Here is a 17,919-nt window from a genome sequence, read left to right as displayed (position 1 = left end):
AGGGCGGGGGGGGGGGGGGGGGAGAGAGAGAGAGAGAGAGAGAGATTTCTGATATTCAGAGCAATATTGAGACAGACACAGACAGTGTAGGGGGGACTAGACACATAAAGTGCATTCATTTCTAAACGGTTGAACAGATTTGTATGAAAACACCCTCAAATAAAAAGGTGACATTCTGTACTGTGACCTCGTAAAAAAACATTCAATTTCAAATCCCAAATGCTGAAGTATAGAGCCAAATCATATTCAAACCCTCTCTATCCAATATCCATTCGCCTAAACCCTTCAGGGCACATAGTGTATTTTAACATCAAGAAACTCCGCCCATCTGAATTAGGGCTTGTGCATTCATACATGCAGTAATGTGCAAATTCTCTATAACATACAGTATGTAACAGTTTTGCTTCCATCCCTCTCCTTGCCCCAACCTGGGCTTGAACCAGGGACCCAGCAAGCCTCCCACGAAGCAGCGTTGCCTATCGCTCCACTAAAGTCACAACCCTTGCAAAGCAAGGGACACAACTACTTCAAGCTCCCAGAACGAGTGAAGTCACCGATTGAACCGCTACTAGCACGCACCGCTAATTCGCTAGCCATTTCACACCAGTTACACATACATCCTGTAGGCTACCACAGGCTACAGCTGTACACACTAATGTGAACTTTGCAAGAGGTACTGTACAGTACAAATCCAACTTAAAAAAAAGGAAATGAGTCTGAGTGCAGAAGCATAACGGTCCCCACTCCATCATATCATCGGGTCAGTGTTGTAGAAGAGAGTAGATGTGTGGCCCGGGGTGGTATAGCTGTCTAAGCCGCTTCCTGTGGAGCGTGAGTACCACTGCCAGCCGAGGTCCAAATCCAAGCCCACTGCTCTTTCAGCACTCTCTCTCTATCAAAATAAACATACAAATCACAACAACAATAAATAAGTGTGAATGTCTACGACGTGGAGCAACGCTGCCTGGCGTGATGTGAGGCTCTGCTCTGGGATGAAAGGAGCTGTGGAATTTGTAACCCATCCTTAGGGATCAGTGAGCCACAGAGTTCACAGTGAGCTATGGGTTGGTGGGCCGAGCTGCTAGCGGGTGATAACATCACCCGGGCTCCCATTGTTACTTCATGGAAGAGATGTGATTTTGGGCTGAGCAAAGCATGTGAACTGAAAGACTCATAGCTACGCGGTGTGCACAATAGATGCTCTATTTTAACGTGCAAGTCCATTGGTGTTGAGAGAGCTTGTTAGCAGCATAAAATACAGTTTCCTTCACATTATGTTACATACAGGCTACACTCGCGTTGTTATTGCTCAGTAGTACTGAGGGTCAGATATATATTGATAAAGATATTGTCTTAAATTAAAAATATATATTACAATAATTTGAAAGGAAATTCTGTCTTTTGATATGAGCTTAAATGCCATGGTGAATGACAAAAATATTAAGGGGACAACTCTGGTTCGTCTTACACTGATAAAATGAACTGCTTTGTAACACCAAAACTAGTGGCAACTGAGTGTCCACCAATGCGAAGGAGTCGAAACCTTAACTTTTCTGGAGTATTAAAACACATCATCCTGAGATGTTTTGAAACATTATATGGTGTGTGGTAACACCACTTAAAACCTCTACAGGATCGGTGGGTCCCCCACGGGATGGAGTAACAACAAAAAAGTAACAACAAAATTTCCCAGGACACAGACATATCTGATATTGCAGAAAGCTTAAATTCTTGTTAATCTAACTGCACTGTCCAATTTAAAGTAGCTATTACAGTGAAAAAAGACCATGCTCTTGTTTGAGAAGAGTGCACAGTTATGAACTTGAAAATGTATTAATAAACCAATTAGCCACATTTGGGCAGTCTTGACACAACATTTTGAACAGAAATGCAATGGTTCATTGGATCAGTCTAAAACTTTGCACATACACTGATACCATCTAGTGGCCAAAATCTAAATTGCGCATGGGCTGGAATAATATATTATGGCATTTTTCTTGCATTTCAAAGATGAACATTAATTTAACATTTCCACAAATGTCAAAGTGTTTCCTTTCAAATTGTATCAACAATATGCATATCCTTGCTACAGGCAGTTAGAGTTGGGTATGTAATTTTAGGCGAAAATTGAAAAAAAAAAGGTCCGGATCCTTAAGAGGTTTAAATGAAGTGTTGTTCAACACCTTGCCAGGGAATCCTGTCTAGTGGAGAATTAGATCACTTGTTCTGGTGTATTTTCATGTTTAACATTGATATGTATAGTGCATCTGGAAAGTATTCAGAGCCCTTCACTTTTTCCACATTTTGTTACATTACAGCCTTTTTGAAAAATGAATTAAATTATTTCATATCTACAAACTAAACCCCATAATGACAAAGCAAAAACTGGGTTTAAGAAAAAAATACCTTATTTACATAAGTATTCAGGCCCTTTGCTATGAGACTCGAAACAGCTCAGATGCATCCTGTTTCCATTGATAATCCTTGAGATGTTTCTACAATGTGATTGGAGTCCACCTGTGGTAAATTCAACTGATTGGATATGATTTGGAAAGGCACACATCTGTCTATATAAAGGTCCCTCAGTGCATGTCAAACCAAACCATGAGGTCGAAGGAATTGTCCGTAGAGTTCCGAGACAGGATTGTGTCGAGGCACAGATCTGGGGAAGGGTACAAAAACATTTCTGCAGCATTGAATGCCCCAAGAACACAATGGCCTCCATCATTCTTAAATGGAATAAGTTTGAAATCTCCAAGACACTTCCTAGAGCTGGCCACCCGGCCAAACTGAGCAATCGGGGGCCAAGGGTCTTGGTCAGGGAGGTGACCAAGAACCCGATGGTCACTATGACAGAGCTCCAGAGTTCCTCTGTGGAAATGGGAGAAACACTTTGAGAAACTCTGGGAGATGTATGTCTATCTCAGGTCTCTGCTCCCCACACTCTCCCCTTACTGTGTATCCTGATTGAGGACACTCTCATTTCTCTTTGATTCTGATGTGTCTTTCACAAAGCATCTATTTAATGACGTTGATGGGGACAGATATTTTTGGAGCACCTCAAATCTCTAGAGTTCCTCTGTGGAGATGGGAGAACCTTCCAGTAGGCCAACAAACTCTGCAGCACTCCACCAATCAGGCCTTTATGGTTGCCACTCCACAGTAAAAGGCACATGACAGCCGGCTTGGAGTCTGCCTAAAAGCACCTAAAGAACTCTCAGACCATGAGAAACAAGACTCTCAGGTCTGATGAAACCAAGATTTAATTATTTGGCCTCAATACCAAGCGTCACGTCTGGAGGAAACCTGGCACCATCCCAACTGTGAAGCATGGTGGTAGCAGCATCATGCTGTGGGGATGTTTTTCAGTGGCATGGACTGGGAGACGAGTCAGGATCGAGGTAAAGATTAACAGAGCAAAGTACAGAGAGATCCTTGATGAACACCTGCTCCAGAGTGCTCAGGACCTCAGACTGGGGCGAAGTTTCACCTTCCAACAGGACAACGACCTTAAGCACACAGCCAAGACAACACAGGCGTGGCTTCGGGACAAGTTTCCTTGAGAGGCCCAGCCAGAGCCTGGACTTGAATCTGATAGCACATCTCTGGAGAGACCTGAAAATAGCTGTGCAGCGACGCTCCCAATCCAACCTGACAGAGTTTGAAAGGATCTGCAGAGAAGAATGGGAGAAACTTCCCAAATACAGGTGTGCCAAGCTTGTAGCGTCTCACCCAAAAAGATGCAAGGCTGTAATCGCTGCCAAAGGTGATTCAACAAAGTATTGAGTAAAGGGTCTGAATACTTATGGAAATAAACATTTTTTTGTTGTTGGTTTTTTATACATTTGAAAAAAAATGGTAAAACCTGTTTTGCTTTGTCATTATGGAGTTTTGTGTGTAGATTGATGAGAAAAAACAAACAATTGAATCAATTTTAGAATAAGGCTGTAACATAACAACATGTGGGAAAAGTGAAGGCGTCTGAATACTTTCCGAATGCTCTGTATATGATAATTTAATTTTCCAGTTTAACCCATGTTTGGCAGGCATTGTTGCACAGTGCTCCGTCTACCAGCGGTAACTAGAGGTTGTATAGCAAGCATTGCAGGATACTTAAGTTTAAAAAATCATTTAAATGACTTGCATTCATTTTCTTGTAAATATACAGCACCAGCAAAAGTCCAGACACACCTACTCATTACAGGGTTTTTCTTTATTTTTTACTATTTTCTACATTGTAAAATAATAGTGAAGACATCAAACCTACAGTTGAAGTCGGAAGTTTACATACACTTCGGTTGGAGTCATTAAAACTTGTTTTTCAACCACTCCACAACTTTCTTCTCCACAACAAACTATAGCATTGGCAAGTCAGTTAGGACATCTACTTTGTGCATGATACAAGTATTTTTTCCCAACAATTGTTTACAGACAGATTATTTCACTTATAATTCACGGTATCACAATTCCAGTGGGTCAGAAGTTTACATACACTGAGTTGACTGTGCCTTTAAACAGCTTGGAAAATTCCAGAAAATGATGTCATGGCTTTAGAGGCTTCTGATAGGCTAATTGACATCATTTGAGTCAATTGGAGGTGTACCTGTGGATGTATTTTGAGGCCAACCTTCAAACTCAGTGCCTCTCTGATTGACATCATGGGAGGAAAAAAGAAATAAGCCAAGACCTCAAAAAAAATGTTGTAGACCTCCACAACTCTGGTTCATCCTTGGGAGCAATTTCCAAACGCCTGAAGGTACCATGTTCATCTGTACAAACAATAGTACGCAAGTATAAACACCATGGGACCACGCAGCCATCCTACCGCTCAGGAAGGATACGCATTCTGTCTCCTAGAGATTAACGTACTTTGGTGTGAAAAATGCGAATCAATCCCAGAACAATGGCAAAGGACCTTGTAAAGATGCTGGAGGAAACAGGTACAAAAGCATCTATATCCACAGTAAAACGAGTCCTGTATCGACACAACCTGAAAGGCCGCTCAGCAAGGAAGAAGCCACTGCTCCAAAACCACTATAAAAAAGACAGACTACGGTTTGCAACTGCACATGGGGACTAAGATCGTACTTTTTGGAGAAATGTCCTCTGGTCTGATGAAACAAAAATAGAACTGTTTGGCAATAATGACCATTGTTATATTTGGAGGGAAAAGGGGGAGGCTTGCAAGCCGAATAACACCATCCTCACCGTGAAGCACAGGGGTGGCAGCATCATGTTGTGGGGTGCTTTGTTGCAGGAGGGACTGGTGCACTTCACAAAATAGATGGCATCGTGAGGATGGACAATTATGTGGTTATATTGAAGCAACATCAAGACATCAGTCAGGAAGTTAAAACTTGGTCGCAAATGGGTCTTCCAAATGGACAATGACCCAAGCAAATTGGCAAAATGGCTTAAGGACAACAAAGTCAAGGTATTGGAGTGGCCATCACAAAGCCCTGACCTCAATCCTATAGAAAAATGTGTGCGCAGAACTGAAAAGGCGTGTGGGAGCAAGGAGGCCTACAAACCTAAATCAGTTACACCAGCTCTGTCACGAGGAATGGGCCAAACCCAATTTATTGTGGGAAGCATTTGGAAGGCTACCCAAAATGTTTGACTCAAGTTAAACAATTTAAAGGCAATGCTAATTGAGTGTATGTAAACTTCTGACCCACTGGGAATGTGATGAAAGAAATAAAAGCTGAAATAAATCATTCTCTCTACTATTATTCTGACATTTCACATTCTTAAAATAAAGTGGTGATCCTAACTGACGTAAGACAGGTCATTTAACATTTTAAATGTATTTGGCTAAGGTGTATGTAAACTTCAGACTTCAACTGTATGAAATAACCCATATAGAATCATGTCGTAAGCAAAAAAGTCCCCCTTCCACTTGTCCCACTTTCACGCTCTCTGTCTTCTCCTGTTTCTAATCTGTCAACAACAACAAAAAAGCATTTTAAAAAAGGTGGAATTCCAGAAAAAAAAGACTCCATAGGCCCTAATCATCCACCATAATTTCTATAAACCATTTATATTTCCTAACAATTTGATGAGATCACCGTAAAAAAAAAAATACAACGGCAGGAAAATCTATGACCTAGCTATGTAAACATAAGCAATGAAATCGGTGACACGTAGCCTACTTTCTAATAAGACAGTGGTATTGATTGAACAATCGAACCACACGCAAAACAAATACAAACTCACTCAAACGGACATCATCAACCCTCCAAAGCCCAAAGCTCATCTCAGCTAACTACTCCGACACAGTCAGGTAGAATGAACACTGTAAAATCAAACAATAAAAGAGTGGAACACATGATGAAAGTTGTGAAACTTCAGAGGAGAGCTAGAGTATTGGGTTCTGTTTGAGGTCTCTAGCTATTTCACTAGCTCTTTATGGCTGTGTGAATGCACAAACAACAGAAGTTATACATTTTCATCAGGACTTGGGAGACTCCCCTTCAGGCTCCTACTCACACACAGCCATTTCAAATAGACAGCTTAGGCAATTACACTGTGCCAAAGGAGCAAGCCACAGAGTCAAGCCACCTGCGTGAAGAACGTAGGCTACGTGCCAGCCGTTCACTAACAGGTTAGCCTCTGTCGACGTTCCAAATGGCACCCCGTTCCCTTCATAGTGCATAACATAGAGAATATGCAGCCATTTGGGACTCTTTGAAAAGAAAAGAAGAAAGAATACATTTTCTTTAAGTGTAACACCCCAAAGTGCTACTGTATCTGCTAGCACTAGTTTAACTGGGGGGAGATATCGTCTTACTGTACAACAGGAGAGGTACTGTACTACTAGACCAAGCCACCTACAAGGGACATATCCATTAATATGATCCCTGAGTGTTCAAACTACTGGAAAGACAAAGATCACATATAGCTCCAAAATGAACATCCTCTGTTAAAAGGAGAGGCGCAACTAGGCTCCCTGCTAGTGACTATTTATGAAGTACTCCACTATATAAACACCCAAACTCTACCTTTTTAATATAAACAAATGTGAGCAAGCAGGGATGAAACTAGGGTGAAACCAGGGTGAAACGTCCATGGTGTGGGTTAACACAGTGAGCATATAACAGATGGTGGGTTGTACACTAGAGTCTGGCTACAGTGAGGTTATAATAAGTAAATAGAGTCTGGAGTTGTAGATATGTGAGGGAGAGGAAAGCCCTGGTGCTTAGAAAGCCTCCTCTCCTCTCAGTCCTTTCTCTGTGCTGCGCTGCGTCGCTTCTCCTGTCCCTGTGTTAGTTCATCTGATCTGCCCAGTGAGCTAGGGCTTAGGGGGCAGATTCAGACCCAAGCCGTGCAGGATTACTCGGGCCCTGTCACGTGACCATACCACCCATGCGCAAACTGTATGGCCATGATTAGAGAGAGAGAGAGAGAGAGAAAGGGAGAGAGAGAGATTATATTAAGCAAAACAGACAGCACCATTTTCTTTTCTTTTTAAAATGTATTTACGGATAGCCAGGGGCACACTTCAACACTCAGACATCATTCACAAATGATGCATTTGTGTTTAGTGAGTCCGCCAGATCAGAAGGAGTAGGGATGACCAGGTGTTCCCTTGATAAGTGCATGAATTGGACCATTTTCCTGTCCTGCAAACCATTCAAAATGTAACTAGTACTTTTGGGTGTCAGGGAAAATGTATGGAGTAAAAAGTACATTATTTTGTTGAGGAATGTAGCGAAGTAAAAGTTGTCAAAAAATATAAAATAGTCAAGTACAAATACCCCCAAAAAACTACTTGAGTAGTGCTTTAAAGCATTTTTACTTATGTACTTTACACCTCTGCCTAAACGTTGTGTGTTCCGTCTGTCTTCAAGGTGACAGGGTGTAATAGAGAATGTCATCCAGACAAGATGGCCTGACCATGGCTCTAGCACATCAATATTGTGTTATGTTAAGGTCTGTCATTGTATCAAATCAAAACTAATTGTATTTGTCACATGCTTTGTAAACAATGGATATAGACTAAAAGTGAAACGCTTACTTACAGGCCCTTTCCAGCAATTCAGAGAAGAAAAATAGATAAAGAACTGAAGAATTGTAAAATAATAACACAAGGAATAAATACAATGAGTAACAATAACTTGGGGTACCAGTACTGTGTTGATGTGCAGGGGTTTGAGGTAATTGAGGTAGATAGTCGTAATAGTTGTGCGCAGTCTTGGGAGGACAGGGATTACAAGAGGGGACTAAGCATGCACCTCTGAGGGCCCCCCCCCCCATGTTGAGGGTCAACGTGGTGGATATGTTGCTGCCGACCCTCACCACATGGGGTGGCCTATCAGGAAGTGCAGGATCCAGTTGCAGAGGGAGGTGTTAAATCCCAGGGTCCTTAGTTTAGTGATGAGCTTGAAGGACACTATGGTGATGAATGCTGAGCTGTAGTCGATAAACAGCATTCTCATGTAGGCGTTCCTTTTGTCCAGGTGGGAAAGGGCAGCGTGGGGTGCAATAGAGATTGCGTTCCTTAGCATTCTTGGGCACAGGGACTATGGTATTAACTAAAACATCAGTCCCTTCCCAAAATACGTTATGGGACATGGGATTTCTGTGCTCAGCTGTGTCCATTGGCTTCTCTGACACTCATTTACACAATGTTGATGATCTCTGTGTGTGTGTGTGTGTGTGCGCGCGCGCGCACACACACAAACAGGACATAAGAAGAAATATCAAAGAGTTCGATTACAAATGGAAGCCCACAAATGAGTGGAGGGAACAGAGGGAAAGGAACATGAAATATAACAGGGGCATGAAATATGCAGTTCAGGGAAGCAGGCTGTTGTGTGTCAATTCAACAGACCAGAAACAAGGAGCTGGTCTAAGAGCTGAGATGCAAAGTGGCGTTGAGAGGAGATTGGAAGAGAGAAAGAAGAGAGAGGGGGATAAGAAAGCTCTGTATAAACTCTACCATGGAAACTGAAAAATCACACACACACACACACACACACACACACACACACACACACACAGTCATTAAAAGTTATTGCATAATAATGCTGTATAAATCAGCAGAGTATCTCTCTCTATTGATTCCGGTGCTTGGTAGACAGAGAGAAACCGAGAGAAACGTTGTTTAAACAGTTCTAGAGGAAGAGAGGGATGAGTGGAATGTCTTTCTTCATCACGTACCAATTGTCTTAGGGCCAGAAGTGTTTCCTATAACCACGTGACCTGATCAGGAAAATACCCTAGTTATGGGCTATGATAGGGAGTTTGTCCTGATCAGGTCACATGATTAAGGAAAAACAAAAGGCCCTATAGGTTACGAATGTGTTATGAAGTCCTCATTTAGGTTAGACGCCCTTTAAAAAGGTACACTATGCAGAAAACGCTCCACCATTTCTTGGTTGCTAAAATTGTAATAGTTTGCCTAATTTCAGTTTATGTGACAAAACAAGCACGTATAGTTTAGAGAATCATTGTACCATCTAAAAAAATATATTGTATTTTCAGCTGTTTGAAGCTGGTGTACAAAACCGAATGTAAAAGACTCAAAAACAAAACTTAAGAATGGGAAGCATAGAAATAGGGCACATAGAACAGATCTACCACTTCTTAGACTTGCTTTCAATAAGAAAGCAAGAGACAGATCTATAACTCACATTACTCTGTACATTTGGTCGGGTCGTCCCAAAAAGTTACATATTGCAGCTTTAAATAAAAGGGATAACCCATAGTTTAAGATAGAAGGGGCTAACCAAATCAACAGTAATGTTATTTTTGTCCCTTTAATTTTGACACAATCACAGAGCAACATCAATAGACCCTAAGGCGCAGGGAGGAGAGTGATAGAGAGGCTGTGAGAGAAGCCAGCGTGAAACAGTCAGCACAGTCTACAAAGAAACAGACTGAAAGGGAAGTGGGATCAAGCTCGTTTTTTACATGCCTAAAGTCAAATGTGATACCAAGTCATTGCTCATTTGCATTGTGCATGTCTTAGAGAGAGAGAGAGAGAGAGAGAGAGAGAGAGAGAGAGAGAGAGAGAGAGAGAGAGAGAGAGAGAGAGAGAGAGAGAGAGAGAGAGAGAGAGAGAGAGAGAGAGAGAGAGAGAGAGAGAGAGAGAGAGAGAGAGAGAGAGAGAGAGAGAGAGATGGGGGGTGGTGGGAAAGAAAGAAGCATGAGCAGTGGGTGAGAGGAGAGGAGAGAAAGAAAGATATGAGTGGGAGAGAAAGAGAGGAGGAGTCGGTTTGAGGGAGGATAATTGGAGAGAGTAGTGTGTTCTTGGCCCACTTCCCCGGTGGAGAGACAAGTCCAACAGTTGGACAGGTGGTGTGGGGATGGTGTTGTCGACCGGCAGGACTGACGAGCTGAGACTCTGCCCGGTGGACATGTGGCTTCGCCCGCTCCTCGTCTTTGACAGGGAGAGACTGTGTGTGTGTGTGTGTGTGTGTGTGTGTGTGTGTGTCTCAACTTGTGTGCTTGTGCGTGTGTGTGTGCTTGTGCGTGTGAGTGTGTGCAGCCTGTTGTGGCCTGGCAGAATGAATCACTTGCGGTGCCACTTATCACAGTGACTGGGTCTATGGGTCAAGACACAGGGTGAACCTCTGGTGAGGGAGTTAAAGTCTGGGGACAGTTGTCACTGTGATCTGTGGGGACACTGCCACTGTGACACAATACACATCAAGCTTATGGGAGATAGCTTAAAGCTTAATGTGAAATGTGGTTCTTGCATGTCAGCATCTACTATATACTGTATATAATCTCTCTTTCTCTCTCTCAGTTACTCTGACTTGTGAGGCATTAGGTTGTAGGACTGTATATGTGCCAACAGGCTGGCCAGGACCTTCTTATATGAATAATGTAGGCAAAGAGCATCGAAGGCATGGTAATATATACAATTGGGAATAATCCCAAAATTACCAATGTCACAACAGTTTCTAGATATTCCATCTGAAAATTACACTGTACCACCATGACCGCCCTTCATCACCTTCAGTCAAACTGCAGTCCTCTTGTCTGGTTTTGTTTTTAATTGCATGTAAACAAAGAGACTGAAAATAGCCGGGCCGATTTGGCCAAGAAAATGTTCTATGAAAGCAGAAAAGGGTTGGTTGTAATCCCGTGGATTAAGGGATTGCACAGGCACATGTGCACAGTGTATATAATTGGGGCCAGATTACATGTAGTTAAGAGAGGTGGGAGGATGATCTGCTGGGTGTGTGTGGTTGGGGTTGGAGAGCTAGGGGTGAGGGGTGACGGGTCTGACACCTCTAACTCCAACACAACACATATGTTTCAGCCTAATATCAAGGTCTGGGATTCCCTGTAGAAGGGGAGGGGTAGGGTGAGGCTACTACAGCAATCATGCCTGTTGAGAGGTGAATATACATTATATTAACTATTTACACTTTCTCTTGTGATAACAATGATAACTGCAACAGCAAAAACCGACCAAAAATAGTACTAAAGTACAAAATGTTTATTTTTTTGGTCCAAAGCAAGACAAAAATTGCATGGACTTTCGCGGCACCAACATAGCAAGAGAGTTGCTAAGAATGAAACACTATATATTGACCGAAGGAGCGTTCACATCTGTTTCCATTGACACCGAATGTAAATATTGGGACGGATACAACTCGGACTAGTCCGCTTAACCTCTCCCCTCCATCCAGATCATTCAAAACGATCACATACAAGACATCTGGAATGGATTAAGAGTCCCGTCACCTCTGCCGCAGACGAGAGCGCGTGTGATCGTACCAAACACATGTGGCCCTGATGCCACTGATGACATTCTGGAAAGCTGGAATGACAGCTGTGAGAGAGTCTGACAGCCTGACATGAAGATGCACACGATCCATATCGCTACGGGTCAAAACCAGATCCCAAGCCTAGACAGACCAGGGAGCAAAAGGACAGTCCTCTGGTCAAAGACAAACTGAAAACATTGGGCAATTGTAGGTCAAAAGGGGATCAAAATTGCCTGTGACAAATGAACAGATAACATTTTTCTCAATGATGCACCAGCAATTACTTAAATGAATGTACCAAAGCAAAAAAACACCAAAGTACATGACTTGGTATTCGTACTTCAACAACAAGCACCAGGGTAGCATGTAGATGAGGATCAAATATGCTACAGTATAACAACTAAACAGCCGATTGCCCATGCTAGTATGTCTAGGAGCCAGCCTTTAGAATAGGGTGAGCATGAGGAAAAGTAGACCTACGGTAAGTGTCACCAGTAGAAGCTCAAAGTGAGAACAGGAAAGATAACAGACTTACCGTGGCTAGCTCATCAAACTTCCCAAAGAGCTCATTGAGAAGTTTGACCAGCTCCTGGGCTGTGCACTGAGACGCCAGGCTGGTAAACCCCACAATGTCAGCAAACAGGATGCTGGAAGAGAGTGAGAGAGAGTTGGGGTTGAGGAGAGACATAGAAATGAAACATTCCAAGATGACAGGTACAGCATAAGCTTCCTAATATAACAGTGTCGCAGACCAGAGATGTTAGATCGCGCCGACGAGGGATAGAGATGAGCATCGCGTGCTAGGTCAGATTGTTGAGGTGAGCATTGTCTCTTGTGATAATCTGCTTAGATTGAGATTGAACGGTGACAGCCAATGAGATGATCCATGTTTTGTTCCATTGCCTGACAGGCAGTGAAATCAAGCAGGACTCAGAATAGCAACATGGATTGTTCTTCCCTAGATCATTCTCATAGGGATCAACGCAGAGCCATGCCCTGTTAGGAGTTAGACAACATACACCTCCCTAAGTAGTTAGTATCTGTTTTACCATTATGAATGCACTTTATGTATCCAGTCCCCCCCATTTGAAGAAGTCATTCACCTGTAGTGTATTAAATGTAGTCAAAAGTTTAGTATTTGGTCCCATATTCCTAGCCCTAATGACTACATCAAGCTACAAAATTGTTGGATGCATTTGCAGTTTGTTTTGGTTGTGTTTCAGATTATGTTTGGATTATATTTTCTCAACAAAAAATAAAACCTGTATTAGAAAATCTCTTTCTCTGAGCAATTGTATTAGTATAAAATAATATAATTATAAAAAAATGTTAAACATACAATATAGCTCAGTATAGGGCTGACCTATATGGTCAAAATATCGTATGACAAAATATTTCACATTTTTGACGACATGACGGTATTGTAGGTTTTTTAATCAATTCTAAATTTGCTTTACGAGTTGTGCATGACCCTAGGGTGGCAACACAACATGAGTGATTTCAATGTACACACTGCTACGTAAGGGCTGCACAATGTGTGCAAAAAATATAAAAGATATATGCCAAATATTACAATTGCAATGGCACTTCGACTGAGCCTGCAACGCTGCCGGCTTCATACCTAAGTGGAATCATTTAGGCCATAAGGCACCACATTATCTTTGAGTTTGCAGTTTCACACAAAAGAATGGAGAAGCATTTGTTTACTGTATATCTGATGTCGAGACTTGACACATGTAAAAGATGAAATAGGGGGGGTTCATTTGAATTTCATGCTCATTTTATTATTTAAAAGTGGAACATGAATTGCATCATTGAAGTCACAAGTGCCCCAAAGTTTATTGATTCTCGCCGTTCCCTGGAAGTCACCCTCTGAGTTTTGTCGGCAACACATGACAACAGAGAACCCTCCAAGCGAGTTGGTAGGGGCGAGGCGGTGGTTCGGGATTCACAATAGTGAGCAATCGGTATATGATCTAGTGGTCGAGCAACAACAACTGCGCTCCTTGAGTGATAAGGGGCTTAGTGAGACAGCGGGAGAGAGATGAGTCAAGTAGTAAACTACAAAAACAGAGTGGTGTACACTGAAATAACATTATAGAAGGTAATTGTGCATATAAACCGCTATACAATAAACTAGGGTATATTTTATTATTTATTTTTTAGGCCTCCCATATGTTTTTCTCGATTTTATCAAGGGTGCCAATAATATATCCCAGACCAGCCATATTCCCTCCAGCCCTGACCCCAATAAACAAATCATCCTATTAGAGCCATTACTGTGAGCAGATGTTATTAGCCCAGTGTTGAGTAATATCCTCCCCCAGCGCCCCAGCCCCAGGTCTCATGGGGCATTTAAACCCTGGACTGAGCCTCTCAGACAGCGCTGTCTCCCAGTCTGTGTTGCGCCCGCAAGACCGCATCGCCAGGCCAGGCGGACATACTGTATTTGACCTCACCATGTAATCCTCCATCATCTCATCCAGCCAGATCTCATCACATTCCAGGGGACTTCTCTGCCATCTCCCTATTATACTAATGTGTGGTGGGGCTGAGTACTGCTGTGACGGCCAAAAAAAACCTGCCAAAACACATTTATGTTCTATTCAGTGTATAATGGACCAATAAACATTGTATTGTATCGTAATGTAGCCTAGCCTTTCTGAAGCAGCCAGGCGAGCCTAGTGCTCGTGATTGGAATGTGATCATGTTGTGTGTGAAAGGGCTTGCAAAGCAACTCGGAGGGGTTCAAGGCTAGAGGTGTGTGTGTGTGTGTGTGTGTGTGTGTGTGTGTGAGGAGCAGTTGTTGACGTCAAGGCTCTTGTAGAGACTGGTGGCAGTGGTAAAGAGCCTGCTTGATGAGATGGCATGTGGGTCACAGTGATAAAAGCCACCCTGAGCAGAGGGTCAATTACTTCCTGGATGGATAATTCTGCTGATTCTCTGTGTGAGAGGACAGGGAGGCCGGCAGTGTTGTGATACACACACACACACACACACAGACAGCACATCATCAACAGGTGTAAAGTCCCCAGAGGGCCGTGCTCTAGGAGATCTAGACCTGTGAAGCCAGACCAGAATGTGTCAGGTGGGATTCAGGAGATGGCTGTGATGCAACCTGCCTGCCTGTCTGTCTGGGTTACGCAACAATAGCAGACTGTCAGTAGGATTGGGCATGTTGCCAGTAATGTGGGACAATGGAGTGTGTGTGTGTGTGTGTGTGTGTGTGTGTGTGTGTGTGTGTGTGTGTGTGTGTGTGTGTGTGTGTTGCCCGTTGGTTTGAAGGCTGCAGGAAGTGGCGTATTTACAAAATTGCCTCAGGTCTTAAAGTGCCTTCAGAAAGCATTCACACCCCTTGACTTTCACATTGTGTTGTGTTCCCGCCCGAATTTGAAATGTGTTCAATTGTGATATTTTTGGTCACTAACCTACACACAATACCCCCATATTGTCAAAGTGGAATTATGTTGTTAGAAATGTTTACTGATGAATGAAAAATGAAAAGCTGAAATGTCCTGAGTCAGTAAGTATTCAACCCCTTTGCTCTGGCACTTTCAGAGCTGGGCAGGGAAAAGAAATAGAAAGGAAGACGACACATTTCTGGAGTAAAAACACAGGTGCTGCCGATCATACTGCCACTGTCGATGAGGCAGAGGACATGTACTGTATATGTAACCCATGTATCTGATGCTGTCTAGCGAATAGTATGGCATGACAGAATCAGATACACACAGTTTTCTGTTTCACTGCTACTGAATTGTTAGTACACAAAACGAGCTAAAGGCTCTGATGCATTGCTTTTCTAATTCTCTTCCCATCTATGTTGTTTCCCTCTCTTCCTTTCCCAGTATAATTCTGCACACACCATTGCATATTACCTTCCTCTTTTTCCCTCTTTCCTTCTCAGTGCAACACAGACACAGCTTAATGTGATGTAAATTGAGAGATGAATACAATCGAAAGCATCTATTAACTTATCTCGTTTGCAGAGAAGATTCCCTTATCAAGGAGCATTATACTCTCTGGCTGGCATTTCATGTGAGGTAATGCTCTGTAAACATACCATGGCTTTTCTTAGCTTAACTTTGGCAATGTTTCATATTTTTCTTATTTATAGACACGTTTATTAGTACGGCATAATATTTAAGTGTTTATAAACTACCCACACCAGCACCGTGTCATAATAATCCAAGCTACCATAATCATTTCATTTCAAATCCAGTCGCGGAACATAATAACAAAGTATTGACTAAATTACTGTACCACTGTTTACTTTTCAACTGCAGCAGACCTTCATCCTATGATTCACCCCTTGCAATAGGATTGGATCTCTCTCAGTAGATCGTCAGTGGGCACTAACTGCATGTGAACAAGGCCTAAAGCCCATTGGTGCAGTGAGAGGCACATAGCAATCAGCAGCACTCCACTGAGATGTGTCCATATTTAACCACACACACACACACACACACACACGTGCACACACACACACAAACATACACACACAGCCTTACGCTAAACAGTTTAGTGTCCATTGCATTTAATCTCCTGTAGAGGCTTAATCCCGAGGCTAAGCAAACTTCCCACCTCACGCGTCAACACCCCTCTGACAACATGAAGGAAATAAATATACAAAGTGAAAAAGGGAGAAATAAAGAAAATGAGGAAGAGGAGGAGAGTAGAGGGGGGGATAGAGGAAGAAAGAGACAGAGAGCATGGAGTGGGGGAGAGGAAGACAAGAGGGGTTGATAATCAAGTGAAGGGTAGCAACAGGAGGGTGGGAGAGGGAGAGAGAGAGAGAGAGAGAGAGAGAGAGAGAGAGGGAGAGTGTGAGAGAGATGTAACACTGTACATAGCCATAATAGGACATTTGAAATGTCTCTATTCCTTTGAAACTTTCGTGAGTGTAATGTTTACTGTTCATTTTTGATTATGTATTTCACTTTCGTTTATAATCTATTTCACTTGTTTTGGCAATGTAAATATATGTTTACCATGTCAATAAAGCCTTTTGAATTCAATTGCAAAGAAAGAGGGAGGGACGGAGGCATGGAGAGAGGAAAGTGGAGAGAGAGGGGGAGGAAAGGAGTGAGGGAAGGAGCCAAAAAAGCTCTTTGGAAGTGGAAGAGTTACTGACGAAGAAGCACTCAGTCAACCCACTGAATAAATTGCTGGTCCCCCTCCAGCGAAACCAGTGTGTTGGTCGGTAACACTCTGTGCAAGCTAATGCCATCTGGCAAACACTGACACCAACCACTGACTGAGACACAATGCCCCTCTGTCAGCTCACAAGAAGCTTTGCTCAATGCCAATTTAACCATTACAACAGCAAACCCAAGCGTCAAATCTGGAGGAAACCTGGCACCATCCCTCCGGTGTGTTCCATAACGGTGAAGCATGGTGGTGCCATCATCATGTTGTGGGGATGTTTTTCAGCAGCAGGCACTGGGAGACTAGTCAGGATAGAGGGAAAAGTGAACGGAGCAAAGTACAGAGAGAGATCTGAAAACCTGGGCCAGAGAATTCAGGACCTCAGACTGGGGCGAAAGGTTCACCTTCCAACAGGACAACGACCTTAAGCACACAGCCAAGACAACGCAGGAGGGGCTTCGGGACAAGTCTGCAGATGTCTTTAAGTGGCCAAGCCAGAGCCCGGACTTGAACCGGATCAAACATCTCTGGAGAGACCTAAAAATAGCTGTGCAGCGACGCTCCCCATCCAACCTGACAGAGCTTAAGAGGATCTGCAGAGAAGAATGTGAGAAACTCCCCAAATACAAGTGTGCCAAGCTTGTTACGTTATACCCAAGAAGACTCAAGGCTGTAATCGCTTCCAATGGTGCTTCAACAAAGTAATGGGTAAAGGGTCTGAATACTTATCTATATATATATTATATATATACACATACACACACACACAATCTAAAAACCACTTTGTCATAATGGGGTATTGTGTGTAGATTGAAGAGAAGATGTATTTATTTTATCAATTTTAGAATAAGTATGTAATTTTACAAAATGTGGAAAAAGTCAAGGAGTCTGGAAACTTTCCGAATGCACTGTACATGGTACATTTCAGCTGCAGAGCAAGATTATCTTTGCAAGCCCCCGAACTCTCTCTCAGCACATGACATTCCGTTGCTAATTTAAATTGAAAAGTATAAATTATGTCAATTGAAATAACGTTACTGGTTACCTT

At 42.6% G+C, this 17,919-nt stretch overlaps 1 protein-coding gene across 1 annotated transcript in view; it reads right to left on the bottom strand.

Annotated features, from left to right (window-relative positions):
* Nucleotides 1-17,919, bottom strand: part of LOC110508629 (adenylate cyclase type 1) — a 60,398-nt gene that overhangs the window by 31,827 nt on the left and 10,652 nt on the right. Inside the window, exon 4 of the mRNA XM_021589285.3 lies at nucleotides 12,259-12,370. Within this exon, the coding sequence (XP_021444960.3) occupies nucleotides 12,259-12,370 (112 nt within the window). The remainder of the gene's footprint in view (nucleotides 1-12,258; nucleotides 12,371-17,919) is intronic.

The sequence above is a fragment of the Oncorhynchus mykiss genome, chromosome 28 (genome assembly GCF_057628025.1).
Source record: "Oncorhynchus mykiss isolate SJ-2025 chromosome 28, ASM5762802v1, whole genome shotgun sequence".
Taxonomy (NCBI): domain Eukaryota; kingdom Metazoa; phylum Chordata; class Actinopteri; order Salmoniformes; family Salmonidae; genus Oncorhynchus; species Oncorhynchus mykiss.
Note: the sequence above shows the minus strand (reverse complement) of the source record. Positions and strands in the feature narration are given on the sequence as shown.